Source organism: Schistocerca cancellata, chromosome 12 (genome assembly GCF_023864275.1).
Source record: "Schistocerca cancellata isolate TAMUIC-IGC-003103 chromosome 12, iqSchCanc2.1, whole genome shotgun sequence".
Lineage (NCBI taxonomy): Eukaryota > Metazoa > Arthropoda > Insecta > Orthoptera > Acrididae > Schistocerca > Schistocerca cancellata.
The window spans coordinates 125,829,980-125,854,532 of NC_064637.1; the positions used below are offsets into that span (position 1 = coordinate 125,829,980).

The window sequence follows — 24,553 nt, forward strand, 5'->3', positions numbered from 1 at the left end:
GCTCAAAGATGCAGTCACAGGCTGGCTCCAGGCACAAGCGGGTGATTTTTATGCAGAAGGAATTTCAAAGCTTGTGAAGAGATACGATAAGTGCCTCAATCGCTATGGAGACTATGTAGAAAAATAGTGCAAAGATGTAGTTGTAAGATGTATATATTAAAATATTTTTATTTAACTTGGTGTATTTTTTTAAATCAACCGGAGGTTACTTTCTGAACGGCCCTCGTATCTCACAGTGGAATGATTCTGATGGTCTGCATTGGCCGCTTTTATACTGAGCGCATGACCTTGATTACATAACAGCGCTGATAATGGACTGAGCTGCTGCGAGGGCCGGCATGGGTGTGCAATCCCGTACATGTGCTGTAGTCTCTTTAGCAGCATGCGTACCCGCGTGCTTGCCGGCCCAGGCGGGTTGCATCGTGCAGCCTCGCAGGCACTCAGCGGCCAATGTGGCATTATGTTTTTGATTTTTTGTCAAACTGTTGCATCCTTGAGCCCCCGTTCACTAGATGTACGTCTAGCGATTGGCGGCTGATGCTACAGATCACACTTTATTAATACTTATATTACAGCGTTACATCACCAGTTACAGTTACATTCTCAGCAAGTACAAAATGGTTCAAATGGCTCTGAGCACTATGTGACTTAACTTCTGAGGTCATCAGTTGCCTAGAACTTAGAACTAATTAAACCTAACTAACCTAAGGACAGCACACACATCCATGCCCGAGGCAGGATTCGAACCTGCGACCGTAGCGGTCGCTCGGCTCCAGACTGTAGCGCCTAGAACCGCACGGCCTCAGCAAGTACACCAAGTCCTTTCATCCAAACATGTATTTTCTCATCATTACTAACTTTACGACAGGAGCGGGTATACAATGTAAAGGGCATATTACTATATACATAACTAGGTCTAGATTGCATAGGTTGGTTTTGGGGAAGGAGACCAGACAGCTAGGTCATTGGTCTCATCGGATTAGGGAAGGACTGGGAAGGAAGTCGGCCGTGCCCTTTGAAAGGAACCATTCCGGCATTTGCCTGGAGCGATTTAGGGAAATCACGGAAAACCTAAATCAGGACGGCCGGACGCGGGATTGAACTGTCGTCCTCCTGAATGCGAGTCCAGTGTCTAACCACTGCGCCACCTCGCTCGGTCTAGATTGCGTACCCGCTCCTGTTGTATAGTTAGTAAAGATGAGAAAATACATGTTTGGATGAAAGGACTTTGTGTACTTGCTGAGAAAGTAACTGTAACAGGTGATGTAACGCTGTACTATAATTATTAATAAAGTGTGATCTGTAGCGTTAGCCACCAATCGCTAGACGTACATCTGGTGAACGGGGCCTCAAGGATGCAACAGTTTGAAAAAAAATCGAAAACATAGTGCTGCATTGGCAGGATAGCACCCCGCACTGGCCCTCACAGTGGCTAAGTCCGTTATCAGCTCTGTTATGTAATCAAGGTCACGCAGATCAGCGGAATCATTCCGCTGTGAGCTATATTGGCAACAGCAACAGCATTGAAGCACTATGCCTCATCAACGTGTGTATCTTAAGAAATTGTCAGGGCAGTCACTATCAAATGACAACTGAAATTGTAACAGACTACGAAGGGCACAACTGGCACGGGAAGTGGAATAAGCATTGCGTGTACTCACGGGGAACTTGTCCGGTGGTACGCCATTGTTGGTGGCGAACATGTGGCGGAGCACGTCGAGTGCCTCGTCCCTCCGGCCGGCAACCAGCAGGAACTTGGGGCTCTCCGGCATGAACAGCCTGAGCAGTGCAAAGGTGATGGCACTCAACGCCGCCCCCAGCAGCAGGAAGACGCGCCATGAGTGCAGCCGCATAGCCCCCAGCGCCACGTCCCACGGCTGTGGGATCACCACCCACGCCAATGCTGCGAGAACATTGGAGGCGTTCCGTCAAGTCAAAACATCATCTTGGTGTACATAGTGTATTCGTACTATTTCTCTGCAAGCCACTCCACAGTATATGTGACTCAGTGTTCAATGCTTTCGTGTTTTTGGACTGCAGAGACAGGACTTCCAACTTTATCGACATATCAGATTTATATTTTGTCGGTCGTGCTGCTGATGACATTTTGTTTATAGTTATAATTACTTAGCTGGGGATAATAGTGTTTGCCTAATGCAGTTGGTACAAATTTTGTACTATTTACTGATTTTTAGCACACACACACACACACACACACACACACACACACACACACACACACACGTACGTGTGATATACTCCTATAGGATAGGAAGTAGTATTGGTCAAAGCTAGAAGCATCTTTCCATAATTAATTGTCTGCAAACCAATACCTGTTCAAAAACAGACCAATGTGTCCTCTCATCCCAAATGTCTGGTACAGAGAACGCACACTCCTGTAACATCTGCACACTGACAATATCCCTGTAGCCAAAAACCCAATGGATTCAGGTCCAATGAACAAGGAAGCCACACTACCGGACCACCTTGACCAATACATCACCCGTGAAACATTACAGCAAGGTGCTGTCACATGATCGTTAGAAAATGAAGTAGTGACTAGTCATACATAAACCACAATCTGTCTCATTTCTGCAAGGGTAATGTTCTCCCATAGTGCTCAGAATTCACTGCAAATGATTGGGTGCTACATAGGACGTGTTAATGTCTTGTGATGAGGGTCTCTCATCGGCTAGACCATTCGCCGCGTGCAAGTCTTTCGATTTGTCACCACTTCAGTGACTTGCGCGTCAATGGGGATGAAATAATGATGATTAGGACAACACAACACCCAGTCCCTGAGTGGAGAAAATCTCCGACCCAGCCAGGAATCCAACCCGGGCCCTAAGGATTGACATTCTGTCACACTGACCACTCAGCTACTGGGAGCGGATATAGGACATGCTAATTGTTTGGTAATGTGTATGGCCCTAGGAGTGTGACCCCAACAAGAAATGGCTCTGAGCACTATGGGACTTATCTGCTGAGGTCATCAGTCCCCTAGAACTTAGAACTACTTAAACCTAACTAACCTAAGGACATCACACACATCCATGCCCGAGGCAGGATTCGAACCTGCGACCGTAGCGGTTCCGTGCTTCCAGACTGAAGCACCTAGAACCGATTGGCCACTCCGGCCGGCTGACCCCAACAAATCCTGCCCATACATTAGTACTGATCCTGATGCCTCACCTCCATGACAGTTCAAGGATTTGTATCTGCAAACATGTCTAGTGCACCATGACTAGCGAATCCAGGCCACACTGCTGAATACTACATACGACTCATCACAATTAAATCTGCCCATATCTCAACTGCTATTCGTTTCTTGACAGATCACTATAGGTTGTTTTCTGCTAGGTTTTACCAATACTATCTCCTGTGTGAATATGTGACACGCTTTTAAACACTTTGTATGAATACACAGAAAGAGGTACAAACAGCTCTAGTGGTATAACAGAAACCATAAAAAGACGATAATTTTCAGGAAGAACAATAAATCAAACACACTGAAGATAGATGAGAAAGGGCTGAAACATGTGGATTAAAAAAGTCAAATGGTGTCTTAAATACAGCAGAATTTATCTCTCTGTACTTTTCTTAGGAAACACTGAAAAGAAGAGCTACAACACAGAAAAGATGATTGTGCCACAGTAGTTCTTAACATTTATGTAGGTGCCTGTTGTGGCAGTGGCACACCTAGTGTGGTGGAACTGGTTGCCCGGACTGGAACTCGACTTACCCGGCTGTGCGACGCTGGCAACGGCGATGAAGACGCAGACGTAGACCATGCTCTGAGTGCGCGTCTTCTCACCGTGGAACTCCCCGAGGTAGGCGTACGTCACAGCAGAGGGCCCGCAGATGCTGTATAGTGAGAAAACAAAAGATCAAACTAGCACTTCTCCCGCACAATAACCTGAAAGCGATGCATAATGGCAGTCAGGTAGATGCAATATTTCTTGAGCACCAAAAACCATTCGAATCGGTGCCACATTAACATTCAATATTGAAAGTAGGATCGAACAAACTTTTTGACTGGAGGATTTCTTGGAAAGGAGGACATGGGCTGTTATTGTGGAGTCATCGGCTGAAGTACGGGGTGTTCCAAAAAGTCTCTCCGCAGTGCCGTATGATTGTTAGTCGCGCATGCCGTATGATTGTTCGCCTGCCTGGGTTGCTTCCCTTCAAGTGGACTCTCCCAATATTCCACTGTTTCGTTTACCTCAGTCAGCGTCAGTAGTATCGTTGGTGTGTGTCGTTACGTGTTAGTGTGAATGTTTAAGTTTAGTTCCTTTGTTCGTTTGTTTCGTTTCTGTCACTGTTAAAATGCAAACTGTGGTGTCACCGCCAGACACCACACTTGCTAGGTGGTAGCTTTAAATCGGCCGCGGTCCATTAGTACATGTCGGATCCGCATGTCGCCACTGTCAGTAATTGCAGACCGAGCGCCACCACACGGCAGGTCTAGAGAGACGTACTGGCACTCGTCCCAGTTGTACGACGACTTTGCTAGCGACTACACCGACGAAGCCTTTCTCTCATTTGCCGAGAGATAGTTAGAATAGCCTTCAGCTAAGTCCATGGCTGCAACCTAGCAAGGTGCCATTAACCATTTCTACAGAGAGTCTCACTTGTATCATCAAGAATGCTGTATACAAATGGTGGATTAAAGTTAAGTATTCCAGCAGCTACATACTTGTCTTTATAGCATTCATTACGTATCCTGTTTCAGACCAAACGCCAGACGGCGTGTGTAAACGCGTGCATCTCGGTTACCCGTCACTGTGGACTGGCTGTCTTGTCTGTCCACTACACAAACCATTGAAGAATGTGTGTTTTTAGTCAAACAAGTGTTCAAAGCTGGTGGTAAATACACAGTTTTGGTTCATCAAACATTTAATTCAGTTTTCCCAGAGACAAGACTCCCACATCATGATACTGTGCGAGATTTGATTAACAAATTTCGAAGTACGGGTTCAGTGACAGATGCACCGAGAAGTGGTCATCCTAGCATTTTGTCCGAGGATAAACTACTCAATATTTTCGATAAAATGTCCACGAGTTCAAAACAAGTCAGTAAGAAAACTCTCCCAAGAAATCAACGTTAGTGTCAGAACAGCCCACACAGCTGTAAGGGAAAAATTAGAACTTTTCCCATACAAAGTGACAGTGGTGCAAAAACTGAAAAATACTGATCATGGCAAGAGACTGCATTATTGTCAATGGTTCAAAAATTTTGTTCAACAAAATGGAAGGGATATTCTAAATGAAACGTTTTTCACTGATGAGGCATGGTTTCATTTATGAACTCGCAAAATTCTGTACTGCAAATCCATTGTGTATTCATGAGGAACCACTTCATTCTGTGAAAATAGGAGTTTGGATTGCAATTTCTAGACATTGGATTGTGGGTCCCATATTTTTCAATGAAACAATACACGCGCAATGATACTGCAGTGATATTATGTTTGGTACCCATTCATAGGAGAACTTGTGTTGAGTGAAATACTGAATGGTTATTTTCAACAAGATAGTACAACCGCACTAACAGCTCACATTTCAATGTCACTGTTTGCTGATGTTTATGGTGATCGCATAATTTCACAGGGCCTTTGGCCTCCATGATCGCCTGACCTAACACCACCTGACGTTTTCTTCTGGGGTGCAGTGAAAGCAACTGTCTATAAAAACCATCCAAAATCCACCGATGAATTGAAAACTGCAATATTCACTTTCACTGTTTCTGTTACAGAAGAAATGTTACAGCTTGTGTTTGGAAACATGATTAGACAAACTGTATTGTGTATTCAACAACAGGAGGGCACTTCGAACATTTAATGTGAAAATTTGTAAGTAAAAATGAATATTCAATAAATTAATAACTTGTATTTCACCGAGTTTCATTTTGGTATATTCACTGCGGCATACGGCATGTGCAGCTAAAAATTATATGGCACTGCGGAGAGACTTTTTGAACACCCCATAGAAATATCTTCAGTACCCCATGGAAGTTTGCTGTGACCCTTGCTGTTTGCAGTGTATATTCGTCTCATTCCTTAAACAGCATGTACGACATATGAAACTTTTGTTTATTTATTTTTGGTAGCTGAGTGAATAAACCAAACTTGCAGTGAATGATTGTAGCATACACAGACCATCCATAAAGTTCCAAGGCTGATTTTATTCCTGGTATGTGAGCGACATCAGTGCAGTAACTACGGTGGTAGTTTGAATCAACGACTCTAAACAACCGGTGTGCATTCAGCCAGCCAGTTGTGAGTATACACTGTGAAGCTGTGGACATGTGCCCATAGTGTGGCAACATTGCTGCATCACAAACTGAAGATGAACAGTGAACTGAAGATCTCAATCAGGTGTTCAAGACGTTCTCCAGAATGTTTATAAGCAGAGATAAGTGTGTACGAAAGTTATCCTGCATATCTTTAGTCCGAAACAAAAACAACAATGTGCGGAAGCCTGCTACCACTTGAATGAAAAGCAAAATGCCACACGAAAAAGCACAGAAATTCATGCAAAGGGTCAACGCTTTGATGATGTAACCGACTCTCATGTCACTGTGACGCTCAAGCTGAACTTCACAAAGAAGAACTTTTCTTACAGACTCACAAGGTTGTATGAATGTCCTGTTCATTGTACTCTAGTGGAAGGACGTTATGTAGAACATCTGAAACAGTTAAACCACAACAACAACAACAACAACAATTTTGAATTGGCCATTTGAATTAATATTTTGGAGCGCAGTATAGCACTAAGGCAACCTCATTGTATACCACCCTGTGCCCCATTCTAGTACCTTAATTTTCAGAAGGACGAGTTAGCTCCACTACCGGTTTTACTGATGTGCTCCCTTCAAAATCTTGTCTTGTATAAGTTTGCCGCCTGTGTGTCTGGGAACACAGAGATGAGCTTTAGAGTGACTTCAGTGCTAGTCAGTTAATGGAACATTCATTTTGGCTTGGCTTCCACTGAAGAGTTTGAGTGGAGAGTAGTGTGTTTGATTTGAATTCATTTAATTACTATTGTTGTTGTTGTTGTTGTTGTTGTTGTTGTTGTGGTCTTCAGTCCTGAGACTGGTTTGATGCAGCTCTCCATGCTACTCTATCCTGTGCAAGCTTCTTCATCTCCCAGTACTTACTGCAACCTACATCCTTCTGAATCTGCTTAGTGTATTCATCTCTTTGTGTCCCTCTACGATTTTTACCCTCCACGCTGCCCTTAAATGCTAAATTTGTGATCCCTTGATGTCTCAGAACATACCCTACCAACTGGTCCCTCTTTCCTGTCAAGTTGTGCCACAAACTCCTCCACAATTCTATTCAATACCTCCTCATTAGTTATGTGATCTACCCATCTAATCTTCAGGATTCTTCTGTAGCACCACATTTCGAAAGCTTCTATTCTCTTCCTGTCTAAACTATTTATCATCCATGTTTCACTTCCCTACATGGCTACACTCCACACAAATACTTTCAGAAATGACTTCCTGACACTTAAATCTATACTCGATGTTAACAAATTTCTCTTCTTCAGATACGCTTTCCTTGCCATTGCCAGTCTACATTTTATATCTTCTCTACTTCAACCAACATCAGTTATTTTGCTCCCCAAATAGCAAAACTCCTTTACTACTTTAAGTGTCTCATTTCCTAATCTAATACCCTCAGCATCACCCGACGTAATTCGACTACATTCCATTATCCTCGTTTTGCTTTTGTTGATGTTCATCTTATATCCTCCTTTCAAGACACTGTCCATTCCATTCAGCTGCTCTTCCAAGTCCTTTGCTGTCTCTGACAGAATTACAATGTCATCGGCGAATCTCAAAGTTTTTATTTTTTCTCCATGGATTTTAATACCTACTTCGAACTTTTCTTTTGTTTCCTTTAGTGCTTGCTCAATATACAGATTGAATAACATCCGGGAGAGGCTACAGCCCTGTCTCACTCCCTTCCCCACCACTGCTTCCCTTTCATGCCCCTCAACACTTATAGCTGCCATCTGGCTTCTGTACAAATTGTAAATAGCCTTTTGCTCCCTGTAGTTTACCCCTGCCACCTTTATAATTTGAAAGAGAGTATTCCAATCAACATTGTCAAAAGCTTTCTCTAAGTCTACAAATGCTAGAAACGTAGGTTTGCCTTTCCTTAATCTTTCTTCTAAGATAAGTCGTAGGGTCAGTATTGCCTCACGTGTTCCAACATTTCTACGGAACCCAAACTGATCTTCCTCGAGGTCGACTTCTACAAGTTTTTCCATCCGTCTGTAAAGGCGTGACTTATTAAGCTGACAGTTCGGTAATTTTCACATCTGTCAACACCTGCCTTCTTTGGGATTGGAATTATTATATTCTTCTTGAAGTCTGAGGGTATTTCGCCTGTCTCATACATCTTGCTCACTAGATGGTACAGTTTTGTCATGACTGGCTCTCCCAAGGCCGTCAGTACTGTATGTTTATTTAATGGGGAGCAATACATTTAAAGACTGTTGGTATTAAATCCCCTAGTTGCTGGGTGTTGCTAATTCGTTCCAAATGGCCTACTACTTATTCAATGGCAAGGCTGTTGATTAGTTGGTTACTGTGAGCACAAATTCACGCTATTTATTTGCTGCCGAAATTGTTAAGGTGTCTGTGTCGTGATTCAATCACTAGCTACGTGTCTGAGCTAAATTGATTTAAACCTCACATTGCCTCCTTAATATTTGTTGCCAGCAGAAACCCTTAAGATAACTAAGGCTTGTCACTGATTATGTTAACATTTACTGGGAGCAATATTTCATGTAGTTAAATTTTGACCAAGCAAGGTGGCGCAGTGATAGCACACTGGACTCGCATTCAGGAGGACGACGGTTCAATCCCGCGTCCGGCCATCCTGATTTAGGTTTTCCACGATTTTCCTAAATCGCTCCAGGCCAATGCTCAGATGGTTCCTTTGAAAGGGCATGGCCGACTTCCTTCCCCATCCTTCCCTAATCCAATGAGACCGATGACCTCGCTGTTTGGTCTCTTCCCCCAAACAACGCAAGCCAAGTTAAATTTTGTCTTAAAATGTGTATTTCTCTGATGTAATAAACGAGTGATAAAAGAAAAAAGCAAAGGCGCCTGATCCTTCCTATTGTGTCCAGTTTGTAACACGTATCATATATAATCACGTAGCTCGCTTCTTCGGCTGCACAGCAGACACATGTACTAATCTCTGCATTCTTCATGCAGCCTGAAAAGGTGGCTACACCCGCATCTCGAAGCCTCGAACGCCAGCAATCACTCACAAGATGCCGTTGAGCAGCCGGAGGAAGATGAGCAGGGGCAGGCTGGGCATGAAGGCAGCGACCACGGAGCACGCGCTGTTGGCCGCCAGCGTCACAGACAGCACCAGCCGCCGGCCGCGCGTGTCCGCCACGAACCCCCACAGGTGGGAGCTCACGATCATGCCTGCCGCAGCCGTAACACGCGTCAGCTTGTCAATACACCCACCAACATCTACAACTACGTACATCAGCAAGTACACGTAACACCTATATGTACATCAGGGCCTCCGCCTAGACCAGGGGCGGGCAGGAATTCTGCACGTGTGCAGTTAACAGGTGTTCTGCGTGCACACAGGGGCAAGCTGGCCACCCGTTTCTCACCCCTCCCCACCATACCGTCTCTCCGCTTCATCCTCTGTAATGCGTTTTGTTTCCTGGCCTGCTTTATTAAATGAAGGAATAAGGTTAGTAGGAGTGCTTGACAGAAATCATGGTTTGAAATAGTACCTATTACCTACGATACGTTTTATTTAATTATCACAGGTGGAGTTTACAATACTTTTAATGTCTGGAACAAAATTTCTACATACAGACAAACCGAAACAGTTACGTAAATTTTCATTACTGATGTTTGCTCTTAACCGAGACTTATTAATTTTCATAACAGAAAAAAATCTCTCACAAAAGTATCTCAAGCCCAACATTGACTATCTTCACGGCTTCACGATGGAGACGAGGAAACTCTTGCTGTGGAAAGTCGTGATAAAAATCTATTACACATCTTGCCAAAAGGAACTTGTCTCTCAGACGAGAATTACACTGTAGATCTATTAATTCCATTTGCAAACTGAGATGAATATCATCTACAGAAACCAGATTCTCTCGAGAACTATTCAAAACCTTGGGATAAGTAAGATATATCCCCAAATCGCTTGAGAAATTCCTCTTTTATTGCACTAAGAACGGCAACATACTGAAATTTATTATAATGGCGTTCAATATTAAACTTCCGCTCACCAGCGACAATACTGTCACATATTATACATTTCCAATTTTCACGTTTTTCCACAGAGAACAAATGATTCTCCCATTCCTTTTTAAAAGATAGCAAATCTCCAATTCTCCGTTTCCTTGATTCACTCTGCATTTTCCGGTTATTGAAATACAACGTTCACTACGTAGTGGTCGCTTCGCTTCAACGTCCGCAGCTTAGCCTGGCACTACACTGCAGCAACCTGCAGGCTGTCGCCACTGTCCCGTTCGACGGCTGCACGCGAGCAGCACACGTGCAGCGCTGTGTGCTCATGAGCCGCGTGCAGCGTTTGCCCGCCCCTGGCCTAGACAGTCACTCTCGTTGCACTCCAAACGTGGACCAGTGGAAAGCATAACTCGTACAACAGGAGGCACCCTCTCCCAAGCACTTCTTAGTAGTTTACAGAATATCTACACTACTGGCCATTAAAATTGCTACACCACAAAGATTACGTGCTACGGACGCAGACAGGAAGAAGATGCTGTGATATGCAAATGATTAGCTTTTCAGCGCATTCACACAAGGTTGGCGCCGGTGGCGACACCTACAACGTGCTGACATGAGGAAAGTTTCCAACCGATTTCTTATACACAAAGAGAAGCTTACCGACGTTGTTTGGTGAAGAGTTGTTGTGATGCCTCGTGTAAGGAGGAGAAATGCCTACCATCACGCTTCCGACTTTGATAAAAGTCGGATTGTAGCCTATCGCGATTGCGGTTTATTGTTTCGCGACATAGCTGCTCGCGTTGCTCGAGATCCAATGACTTATCAGAATACGGAATCGGTGGGTTCAGAAGGGTAATACGGAACGTCGTGCTGGATCCCAACAGCCTCGTATCACTAGCAGTCGAGATGACAGGCATCTTATCCGCATGGCTGTAACGGATCGTGCAGCTACGTCTCGATCACCGAGTCAACAGATGGGGACGTTTGCAAGACAACAACCATCTGCACATACAGTTCAACGATGTTTGCAGCAGCATGGACTATCAGCTCGGAGACCATGGCTGCGGTTACCGCTGACGCTGCATCACAGACAGGAGCGCCTACGATGGTGTACTCAGCGACGAACTTTGGTGCACGAATGGCAAAACGTCATTTTTTCGGATGAATCCAGGTTCTGTTTACAGCATCATGATGGTCGGATCCATGTTTGGCGACATCGCGGTGAACGCACATTGGAAGCGTGTATTCGTGATCGCCATACTGGCGTATCACCTGGCGTGATGGTATGGGGTGCCATCGGTCACGTCTTGTTCGCACTGACGGCACTTTGAACAGTGGATGTTACATTTCAGATGTGTTACGACCCGTGGCTCTACTCTTCATTCGATACCTGCGAAACCCTACATTTCAGCAGGATAATGCACGACCGCATGTTGCAGGTCCTGTACGGGCCTTTCTGGACACAGAAAATGTTCGACTGCTGCCCTGGCCAGCACATTCTCCAGACCTCTCACCAATTGAAAACGTCTGGTCAATGGTGGCCGACCAACTGGCTCGTCACAATACGCCAGTCACTACTCATGATGAACTGTGGCATCATGTTGAAGCTGCATGGGCAGCTGTACCTGTACACGCCATCCAAGCTCTGTTTGACTCTATGCCCGCGCGTATCAAGGCCGTTATGACGGCCAGAGTTTGTTGTTCTGGGTACTGATTTCTCAGGATCTATGCACCCAAATTGTGTGGAAATGTAATCACATGTCAGTTCTAGAATAATATATTTGTAGAATGAATACCTGTTTATCATCTGCATTTCTTCTTTGTGTAGCAATTTTAATGGCCAGTAGTGTATGTAGATAGATCTATGTCTACATCTACAATGATCAGCCTGAATATTACGACCAGCCACCTAATAACCAGTATGTCAACCTCTGACACGGATAAAAGCAGCAACGCGTCTTGGCACAGAAGAAGCAATGAGGCCTATGTAGGTCGCTGGAGGGAGTTGACAGCACATCTCACATACAAGTCACCCAATTCTCGCTAATTCTGGGGAGGGGGCGGAGAGCTCTGACACCATGTCTCAGATGTGTCGGTTGGGTTCAGATCTGGCGAGTGGGGGGGGGGGGGGGAGGGGGGGCATGCATGTCAGTTACAACGCGCCACTGTGTTCTTCGGCCCAATCTTTACACACCTGCCCTTTTGACATGGCTCATTATCTTTTCGAAAAATGCCACTGCCATAATGGAACGTGATCATCATGAAGGGATGTACACGGTCTGCAGCCAGTGTACGAGGGCAGTTCAATAAGTAATGCACCACATTTTTTTTCTGAAACAGGGGTTGTTTTATTCAGCATTGAGATACACCAGGTTATTCCCCAATCTTTTAGCTACGCAACACTATTTTTCAACGTAATCTCCATTCAATGCTACGGCCTTACGCCACCTTGAAATGAGGGCCTGTATGCCTGCACGGTACCATTCCACTGGTCGATGTCGGAGCCAACGTCGTACTGCATCAATAACTTCTTCATCATCCGCGTAGTGCCTCCCACGGATTGCGTCCTTCATTGGGCCAAACATATGGAAATCCGACGGTGCAAGATCGGGGCTGTAGGGTGCATGAGGAAGAACAGTCCACTGAAGTTTTGTGAGCTCCTCTCGGGTGCGAAGACTTGTGTGAGGTCTTGCGTTGTCATGAAGAAGGAGAAGTTCGTTCTGATTTTTGTGCCTACGAACACGCTGAAGTGAAGACACAGAGATGTCAAGTTGAGCACTGAGTTGTTTGATGGTGATCCGTCGATCATCTCGAACGAGTGTGTTCGCACGCTCCGCCATTGCAGGAGTCACAGCTGTGCACGGCCGGCCCGCACGCGGGAGATCAGACAGTCTTGCTTGACCTTGCGGCAATGATGACACACGCTTTGCACAACGACTCACCGTGCTTTTGTCCACTGCCAGATCACTGTAGACATTCTGCAAGCGCCTATGAATATCTGAGATGCCCTGGTTTTCCGCCAAAAGAAACTCGATCACTGCCCGTTGTTTGCAACGCACATCCGTTACAGACGCCATTTTAACAGATCCGTACAGCGCTGCCACCTGTCGGAAGTCAATGAAACTATACGAGACGAAGCGGGAATGTTTGAAAATATTCCACAAGAAATTTTTCTGTTTTTTCAACCAAAATTGGCCGAGAAAAAAAATGTGTTGCATTACTTATTGAACTGCCCTCGTATGATACTCCTTGGCTGTGATTGTGCCCACGTGAATGTGCCCCAGAGCATGATGCAGCCGCTGCCAGCTTGTCTCCATCATGCAGTATGGCTGTCGAGGAGCTTTTCCCTAGATGACAGCAGAATCACTCCCTCCCATTCACACAATGAAGGGATTCGTCTGGTCGTGAAACACTCTGCGACTGTGCCCAGGTCGAATGCCGATGGTCACATGCCATGCTGATGTCGTGTTAACATCGGCACACGCAAGGGTTGTCGGCTGCAAGGCCCGTCATTAGGAGTGTCTGATGCACTGTGTGCTCAGACACACTTATGTTCTGCCCTGCGTTGAAGTCTAATGTTAGGTGTGCCACAGTTCTCCACCTGTCCTGTTTTACCAGTCTGCCTAGACTATGACATCTGGCATCTGTAATTAGGGGTGGCTGCCCAACCTCATGACATCTGGACATGGTTTCACCTCGGCTTCGCCACATGTTGCAGACACTCACCACAGCACTCATCAAACACCCAACAAGGTGTCCGGTCTCCAAAACGCTCGTGCCGAGCCTCTGCACTATCACAATCTGCCCTCAGCCAGACTCAGGTAAATTGTGCACTTTCACCATTTTACACATGAACAGAACACTCACTGACACTGCATGTGCTGTGTGTGTGTGTGTGTGTCTGACCAACACCGACTCAAAGGAAGGCCTCGGCGCTTGTTGGTGACGTCACGTCAGCTACGCACGGCGAACGCCAGGTCTGTTGTAGGCAGAAACGCCTGGGCGTGCTTATCACTCACTATAACTCTCTTATTTCTGGACAAAATGTTTGGTATTGTTTTGGATTCTGGAGTCTTATTTAGATGAAAGATTTTCTTACTATCGTAAAGCTGTAAATGAAGACCATAGTTCTGTATTACTGAATCCTGTCGAAACAAACGCAGATCAGTATGAAAAGACGCTTTGCCCCATTGCAATCTTCGTAAATTTTACATTCAAGTAACTATATTTACTTGATCCATTTTGTTATCGAAACTTACCCCAACCCCCTTATAATGAACTCGTTTCTTTTATTTATTTATTTTTTTTTTCGTTTGACATCGTCACTGGAAATGTGAACTAATTTACATGTGTAAATGTCCAACTGTTGCCAGTCATTAGATTACAGTCGTTTTCAACGAAAGGAATTCTAAACAGGAAACAAAATAGCTTCATACATCGAAAATACTGCTGAGCTTAAACTTTTTTAAACATGCACATTAGAAAAGATAAATATTTCCCTCTTGCACTGAAAGAAGAAACTTTATAAGGTAAAAAAGTTTTATTTGATAAAACAAGTATCTCTCTTTTGCCTTTCTTCTGTACCCCACCCCCTCCTCCAACGTGTATAATCGCAAGATATTTCATTAACATTCAGTGCTCCTCACCCCATAGTCAACCAAGATACCTAAAGAAGAGCACCAATATGTTCACAGGTTCTTGTAAAAGCAGCCCAGTACAAACGTAACTTCCTCAGATTTACAAATAAGGTAAAGAAGCACGAATTCTGTTGCTGCTGGACCATGAAGTTGTTTTTGTATGTCAATCCTTAAAACAATCGAAAATTTAAGGTCAGGAGTACACTATTTGTTAAGAAGTGTAATGAATTGCACAATTAATTGATTGCAGAAATCTCTCAGAACAATGTGTGTCGGTCAACTACCGCTAATAGTTTCACATTTTCCTGTGTCAGGGAGGGAGACACCACCATTGTGAGTATGTCTGCAACAGACCTGGCGTTCGCCGTGCCTAGCTGACGTGACGTCACGAACAAGCGCCGAGGCCTTCCTTTGAGTCGGTGTTGGTCTGACTAGCAGTGATTCCACAGAAAGTGATGGTGCTATTTCCTAGATGGTTTTATATGGATAGTAGGTCAAGGGTCATAATATTCTTGCTGATCAGTGTATATCTACATTCATATCTACACCTAGACCTATATACACATCTACATCCATAACTACATCTATATGTACATGCATATCTACATCTCTATCCACACTTACAGGTACATTTACACCTAAAGCTACAGCTATATCTACATTATATGTCTACATCTACTTCTATAACTACATCTATTTATTCGTACATCTAAATCTGCACCCAAGTCTACATCCATATGTAGTATGCAGCTAGACCAACACCTACATTTATGTCTACATCTACAACTACACTTGCAATTATGCCTATATACAACGAGGTGACAAAAGTCATGGGATACCTCCTAATATATCAGACCTACTTTTGCCTTGCGATGTGGCATGGCTTCAACAAGTTGTTGGGAAATCCCTGCAGAAATATTGAGTTGTTCATAATTTTGAAAGCGTTGCCAGTGCAGGATCTGGTGAACGAACTGACCTCTTGATTATGTGCGATAAATGTACAATACGATTCATGTCAGGCGAACTGGGTTGCCAAATCATTCACTCATATTGTCCAGGAATCCATCAAACAAACTGCAAACAGTTGTGGCCTGGTGACATAGGGCACTGCCATCCAAAAAAATTTCACTGTCGCCTGGGAACATGAAGTCCATGAATGCCCGTAAAGGGTGTCAAAGCATCCAAATATATTCATTTCCAGTCAATGATCGGTTCAGTTGGACCAGAGGATGCAGTTCATTCCATGTGAACACAGTGCACACCATTATGGAGCCATCCCCAGCTCGCATAATGTTCAGAGTGTCTTGTTGACAACTTGAGTCCAAATCTTCACGGGATCTGCGCCACATTAAAACCCTATCATCAGTTCTTACCAACCGATATCGGAACTCATCAGACCAGGCCATGGTTTTCCAGTCATCTACAGTCTCATGCTTCTAGCTCCAATGGCCATTCTGCGTCCAAAGTCTGTTAATTCCTGGCGTGTGGCCACACTCACGTCGGAAACCTTTCCACATGAATCACCTGAGTACAAATGACAGCTTGGCCAATGCATTGCCATTTTATCCTTGTCTTCACGATACTACCGCCATCTGTATGCGTCCATGACTGCATGATTTCTGTCACCTCAGTGTACATCTTCATCTACATCTATACCCACACCTATATCTACACCGAAATCTAAATCTGTATCTAGACCTATATAGCTACACTACTGGCCATTAAAATTGCTACACCAAGATGAAATGCAGATGATAAACGGGTATTCATTGGACAAATATATTATACTAGAACTGACATGTGATTACATTTTCACGCAATTTGGGTGCATAGATCCTGAGAAATCAGTATCCAGAACAGCCACCTCTGGCCGTTAATCACGGCCTTGATACGCCTGGGCATTGAGTCAAACACAGTTTGGACGGCGTGTACAGGTACAGCTGCCCGTGCAGCTTCAACACGATACCACAGTTCATCAAGAGTAGTGACTGGTGTATTGTGACGAGCCAGTTGCTCGGCCAACATTGACCAGACGTTTTCAATTGGTGAGAGATCTGGAGAATGTGCTGGCCAGGGCGGCAGTCGAACATTTTCTGTATTCAGAAAGGCCCGTACAGTACCTGCAACATGCTGTCGTGCATTATCCTGCTGAAATGTAGGGTTTCGCAGGGATCGAATGAAGGCTAGAGCCACGGGTCGTAACACATGTGAAATGTAGCGTCCACTATTCAAGGTGCCGTCAATGCATACGAGAGGTGACCGTGTAACCAATGGCACCCCATACCAAAAATGGTTCAAATGGCTCTGAGCACTATGGGACTTAACTTCTGTGGTCATCAGTCCCCTAGAACTTAAAACTACTTAAACCTAACTAACCTAAGGACATCACACACATCCATGCCCGAGGCAGGATTCGAACCTGCGACCGTAGCAGTCCCGCGGTTCCGGACTGCGCGCCTAGAACCACTAGACCACCGCGGCCGACGCACTCCTTACCATCACGCTGAGTGATACGTCAGTATGGCGATGACGAATACACGCTTCCAATGTGCGTTCACCGCCATGTCGGCAAATACGGATGTGACCATCATGATGCTGTAAAAAGAACCTGGATTCATCCGAAAAAATGTTTTGCCATTCGTGCACCCAGGTTCGTCGTTGAGTACACCATCACAGGTGCTCCTGTCTGTGATGCAGCGTCAAGGGTAACCGCAGCCATGGTCTCCGAGCTCATAGTCCATGCTGCTGCAAACGTCGTCAAATTGTTCGTGCAAATGGTTGTTGTCTTGCAAACGTCCCCATGTTGACTCAGGGATCGAGACGTGGCTGCACGACCCGTTACAGCCATGCAGATAAGATGCCTGTCATCTCGACTGCTAGTGATACGAGGCCGTTGGGATCCAGCACGGCGTTCCGTATTACCCTCCTGAACCCACCGATTCCATATTCTGCTAACAGTCATTGGATATCGACCAACGCGAGCAGCAATGTCGCGATACGATAAATTCAATCGCGATACGCTACAATCCGACCTTTATCAAAGTCGGAAACGTGATAGTACGCGTTTCTCCTCCTTACACGAGTCATCACAACAACGTTTCACCGGGCAACGCCGGTCAGCTACTGTTTGTGTATGAGAAATCGGTTGGAAACTTTCCTCGTGTCAGCACGTTGTAGGTGTCGCCACCGGCGCCAACTTAGTGTGAATGCTCTGAAAAGCTAATCGTTTGCATATCACAGCATCTTCTTCCTGTCGGTTAAATTTCGCGAGTGTAGCACGTCATCTTCGTGGTGTAGCAATTTTAATGGCCAGTAGTGTAATAACGATGTGTTGAAATACTCTCCTCTTTGCATGCTGACATTTGCCAAAATCTCATTTCAATATCTGAAAATGTTTATGAAATATGAGGAATGTTGTGGATATTTCACTCTGGCTTTATCGGTGGCGCGGCGCGATCGCAAAGAAGGTTGCTACATCAGATCAATTTTTCTCGAGACTGGTAAGAGACATATCTCTACTCAATTCTAAAGAAAAATTTAATGTGTTTGCTCAATTACATACGCAACGACATATTATATAATACGCAACAAATGTAAAAATCATAGTCACCTCTATTTTTCATTGCGCACTTTTCCAATTTTCGAGTACTGTCTTACTTTCGCATAAATATCACAATAGCTATGACCATTAACGAAATGAAGGGAGCATAATCATGAACCTGACATACAAAGCTATAAGTTAAGCCAAAATTAAATGTTTTTACCGAATAGTTTCTGTAAAATCGGCTGAAAAAGATTGCAGGGCGCGCTCCTCGATCCTGCCATCGCTTACCGGCCGAAAGGTGGAAAACACTTAAAAGGGAACTCCCCATCGTACTCCCCTGAGATTTAGTTAAAGTTGGCACAGTGGATAGGTCTTGAAAAACTGAACACAGATCAATTGAGAAAACAGGAAGAAGTTGAGTAGAACTACCAAAAAAATAAGGAAAATATAGAAAGTGATAGTCCATGGAAAGATAGGCAACATCAAGGATGGTGTGAGCTCACGAGCGCCGTGGTCCCGTGGTTAGCGTGAGCAGCTGCGGAACGAGAAGTCCTTGGTTCAAGTCTTCCCTCGAGTGAAAAGTTTACTATCTTTATTTTCGCAAAGTTATGATCTGTCCGTTCGCTCATTGACGCCAGTATTCACTGTAATAAGTTTAGTGTCTGTGTTTTGCGACCGCACCGCAAAACCGTGTGATGAAAGGATGTACCTCTCCAGTGGGAACCGAAACCATTTGATCGCAAGGTCGTAGGTCAACCGATTCCTCCACCGGAAAACAGGTCTGATATATTCTATACGACACTGGTGACAGCATGTGCGTCACACGACAGGAATATGTTGTCGACCCACCTAACTTGTACACTTGGCGAATGGATAAAATGATTCTTCTACCTTGCCCTATTTAGGTTTTCTTGTGGATGTGATAATCACTCCCAAACAAGTGATGAAAACATAAGAGACTGCACACAAACGAAAAATAAAAATTAATTTCTTTCACGCGAGGAGACTAAAGGACCCCTCGCTCCGCCGCTGCTCGCGCTAAACACGGGACCACGGCGCTCAAGAGCTCAACATATCCTTGACGATGCCTATGTTGCGCACCGACTACTCAGTTTGTATATTTTGCTTATTTTTTTTTCATAGTTCCACACAACTTCTTCCTGTTTTCTCGATTGATCTGTGTTCAGTTTTTCAAAGCCTGCCCACTGTGCCAACTTATAACTAAATCTGAGGGGGGTGCGATGCGGAAGTTCCTTTGTTGGCGGCCTCCCCTTCCGAACAAACGAATGAATGAACTCTCCTACTTTCCGTGGAGCGCACAGACATTTCTCTTTTGCACAGCGATGGAGCACCTGATGTACAATATTTTGAACACCCTCATCGCCGTCACAATCAGCAGCAAAAGGTTTTACTGACCTATGTAGATAGTACCGCTCAGGAAGCCCTTCTCGAAGGAGGACATGTCGAAGTCGCACTGGGCCGCCGGCGTGACGTAGGCAGCCGCCAGCGACTCAAAGATGAGCGTCATGAGGCAGAAACCACAAACGGTGAGGGCAGTCAGGTGGAAGCGACCCTGGCCTGCAACACACAGCAGCATTAGTATTAAGAACGTAGGCAGTGCGCCGTAGCGTTCTCAGTACATTTCGGAAACGCACCGCGAACAGTTAATAAGATGCGAGGTACGAGGTTTGTCCGGAAAATACGTATAAAAGTTGAATAATAACTTTATTTTACAATTATTCAGGTATTACAATATGGTCTCCTTCATGGTACTCGCCCTGAGACGCGATACACTTCTGCCAACGCCGTTTCCATTGTTGATAACATTGCTGAAAGTCTTCAGTTGTTATGTTGTTCAGTTGCCGTGTCGTTTCCGCCTTGATGGCTTCCATATCTCCCAAGTACCACCGCCCCCCCCCCCCCCCCCCACCGAAGCACCATTTTGCATTTCGGGAACATGAAGAAGTCACACGGGGCTAAATCGGGTGAATAAGGCGGGTGGTCTGTCACGTTGATTGAGCTTCGGGCCAAAAACTCGCGCACAACGAGCGACGTGTGAGCGGGCGCATTGTCGTGATGAAGGATCCACCTGCCCCCTTTTGCCAACCCCGGTCGAACTCGGGGCCACACGAGCTGTGAGACGTGTCAGAACTTCAACGTAAAAATTTCCATTCACTCTCTGGCCGGGTGGGGCAAATTCCTTGTGAACAATGCCCCTACAATCAAAGAAAACAATCAACATTGTCTTCACATTGGGCCTTGATTTTCGCGACCTTTTTGTTCTCGGTTCTCCTGCTAGTTTCCATTCCTTGCTTTGAGATTTGAGCTCCACATCGAATTCGTAAAACCAGGACTCGTCTCCAGTGATGACTCGGTTCAGAAAGTCCCCTCGTTCCACTGCTTCCAACCAATCCTCACAGCACTCAACCCCCTTTGCTTTCTGTTCTGGCGTCAAGAGCTTCGGTACGATTTTCGCACACAATTTCTTCATTTCAAGTTTTTGTGTCAGGATTTCGTGAACGATTGTTTTGGGGATTGACAGCTTGTCAGCAATCATTCTGACTGTCAATCTACGGTCTTTAAGAACACAAGCCCGAATTCGTTCAACACTTGCATCGGAACTCGATGTCGACGGGCGTCTTGGGCGAGTGTCATCGTTCACTTTTTCTCCGGCATCCCGGAACCTTTTTAATCACTTGTTCACGTTTGGTACCTTCAGAGAATTGTCTCCGTAAACCTGTTTCAAACACTCAAAAATCTCACGGCCATTCTTGCCTAGCTTAGCAAGAAACTTGATGTTGACGCGCTGTTCCTCGATCAGAGAGAGCTCCATACCGACGGCAGTTGAAAAAGGGTGACTGTCAACAAGCTGCCGCACACTCCCACCTTCACGCAGAGTGCTCTGACTCGAACTGAGCGTTGATGGGATTGATTACAGCAGTAGTCCCACCTGGCGGTGACTGCAACTTGTACCATAAAGACATTATACAACTTTTATACGTACTTTCCGGACAAACCTCGCACACTGAAGAGCCAAAGAAACTGGTACACCGGCCTAATATCGTATACCGCAGAAGTGCCGCAATACAACGTGGCATGGACTCGACTAATGTTTGAAGTAGTGCTGGAGGGAATTGACACTATGAATCCTGCAGGGCTTTCCATAAACCCGTACGAGTACGAAGGGGTGGAGATCAATATGTTCACGTTTGGCGAGGTTGGTGGCCAGCGGAAGTGTTTAAACTCAGAAGAGTGCTCCTGGAGCTACTCTGTTGCAATTCTGGACGTGTGGGGTGTCGCATTGTCGTACTGGAATTGCCCAAATCCGCTGGAACGCACAATGGACATGGAAAAGCAACGGGAATCACTCAACAGAGGAAAGTCCACTGGACCTGACGGGATACCAATTCGATTCTACACACAGTACGCGAAAGAACTTGCCCCCCTTCTAACAGCCGTGTACCGCAAGTCTCTAGAGGAACGGAAGGTTCCAAATGATTGGAAAAGAGCACAGGTAGTCCCAGTCTTCAAGAAGGGTCGTCGAGCAGATGCGCAAAACTATAGATCTATATCTATGACGTCGATCTGTTGTAGAATTTTAGAACATGTTTTTTGTTCGAGTATCATGTCGTTTTTGGAAACCCAGAATCTACTATGTAGGAATCAACATGGATTCCGGAAACAGCGATCGTGTGAGACCCAACTCGCTTTGTTTGTTCACAAGACCCAGAAAATATTAGATACAGGCTCCCAGGTAGATGCTATTTTTCTTGACTTCCGGAAGGCGTTCGATACAGTTCCGCACTGTCGCCTGATAAACAAAGTAAGAGCCTACGGAATATCAGACTAGCTGTGTGGCTGGATTGAAGAGTTTTTAGCAAACACAGCATGTTGTTATCAATGGAGAGACGTCTACAGACGTTAAAGTAACCTCTGGCGTACCACAGGGGAGTGTTATGGGACCATTGCTTTTCACAATATATATAAATGACCTAGTAGATAGTGTCGGAAGTTCCATGCGGCTTTTCGCGGATGATGCTGTAATATACAGAGAAGTTGCAGCATTAGAAAATTGTAGCGAAATGCAAGAAGATCTGCAGCTGATAGGCACTTGGTGCAGGGAGTGGCAACTGACCCTTACCATAGACAAATGCAATGTATTGCGAATACATAGAAAGAAGAATCCTTTATTGTATGATTGTATGATAGCGGAACAAACATTGGTAGCAGTTACTTCTGTAAAATATCTGGGAGTATGCGTGCGGAACGATTTGAAGTGAAATGATCATATAAAATTAATTGTTGGTAAGGCGGGTACCAGGTTGAGATTCATTGGTAGAGTCCTTAGAAAATGTGGCTTACTAAACACTCGTTCGACCTATACTTGAGTGTTGCTCATCAGTGTGGGATCCGTACCAGATCGGGTTGACGGAGGAGATAGAGAAGATCCAAAGAAGAGCGGCGCGTTTCGTCACAGGGTTATTTGGTAACCGTGATAGCGTTACGGAGATGTTTAACAAACTCAAGTGGCAGACTCTGCAAGAGAGGCGCTCTGCATCGCGGTGCAGCTTGCTGTCCAGGTTTCGAGAGGGTGCGTTTCTGGATGAGGTATCGAATATATTGCTTCCCCCTACTTATACCTCCCGAGGAGATCACGAATGTAAAATTAGAGAGATTAGAGCGCGCACGGAGGCTTTCAGACAGTCGTTTTTCCCGCGAACCATACGCGACTGGAACAGAAAAGGGAGGTAATGACAGTGGCACGTAAAGTGCCCTCCGCCACACACCGTTGGGTGGCTTGCGGAGTATAAATGTAGATGTAGAATGGATGCAGGTAATCAGACAGGATGATTTCGTACATGTCACCTGTCACAGTCGTATCTAGACGTATCAGGTGTCCCATTCACTCCAACTGCATACGCCCCACACCATTACAGAGCCTCCACCAGCTTGAATAGTCTCCTGGAGACATGAAGAGTCGACGGATTCACGAGGTTGCCTCCACTCCCGTACGTGTCCATCAGCTCGATACAATTTCAAACGAGACTCGTCCGACCAGGCAAAGTGCTTCCAGACATCAACAGTACAGCGTCGGTGTTGATGGGCCCAGGCGAGGCGTAAAGCTTTGTGTCGTGCAGTCATCAAGGGTACACGAGTGTCTCCAGCTATGAATGCCCATTGAATGGCTTGCACGCTGACACTTATGGACGCAATATCAGCTTATTCCCAAGAATAAGCAGCTTTCAGTCGGTTAATACGCGGCAGAAATCGAACCTGCATTTGGATCGGACTTCCTTAACACTTGTGCAGAAAGGTGTGTAGTATACTTCTGCATCCATTTTCAATGAGCTACCACTCGAATACAAAAATCTTAACAGTAAACCACGCGCTTTCAAATCGAAACTGAAGAGTTTCCTCATGGGTCAGTCCTTCTATTCAGTCGAGGAGTTCCTTGAAAAAGTAAGCTGATTCTTGTATTGTTGACTGCGTTTACTTAAACTTATGGATTGACTTTTTTAGGATTCATAAACATTTTATTTTCATCTGTTATTACTTTTATGTTGTAATTTCATGTACTGACACCTTACATGACCTTGGAGACTTGCTCCTCACTTTGGTCCTACGAAACTTTACGTGTAAATAAAAAAAAATTCAATTCTGGGCCATCAACAAGTGTCACTGTGTGAACCATAAAAAAAACATCATTGATACAGGAGTTCGGAGCTGAAGGCACACTCGTGTATTCTTGATGACTCCACGACACAAAGATTTACGCCTCGCCTGGGCCCGTCCGAAAAAATTTTTTGGAAATTTGTGGTAACGTCTTACAGGACCAAACTGCTGAGGTCATTGGCCCCTAAGCTTACACACTACTTACTGACTTACGCTAAGGACGACAACACGCACCCATGCACGAGTGAGGACTCGAACCTCCGATGGGGGAAGCCGCGCGGACTGTGACAAGGCGCCAGAGACCGCTCGGCTACCCCGTGCGGCTTCGTCAACACCGACATTGGACTGCTGATGACTGGGAACATGTCGCCTGGTCGGACGAGTCTCGTTTCAAATTTTCTCGAGCGGATGGACGTGTATGGGTATCGAGACAACCTCATGATCCATGGATCC

General features: G+C 45.1%; 1 protein-coding gene across 1 annotated transcript in view; it reads right to left on the reverse strand.

Moving 5' to 3' along the window:
* LOC126109825 (synaptic vesicle glycoprotein 2A-like) overlaps positions 1–24,553 on the reverse strand; it is a 181,810-nt gene that overhangs the window by 67,399 nt on the left and 89,858 nt on the right. The window contains exons 3-6 of the mRNA XM_049914881.1: positions 19,844–20,005; positions 9,289–9,451; positions 3,743–3,864; positions 1,662–1,903 (exon numbers count right to left, since the gene is read on the reverse strand). Coding sequence (XP_049770838.1) covers positions 1,662–1,903; positions 3,743–3,864; positions 9,289–9,451; positions 19,844–20,005 — 689 coding nt within the window. The remainder of the gene's footprint in view (positions 1–1,661; positions 1,904–3,742; positions 3,865–9,288; positions 9,452–19,843; positions 20,006–24,553) is intronic.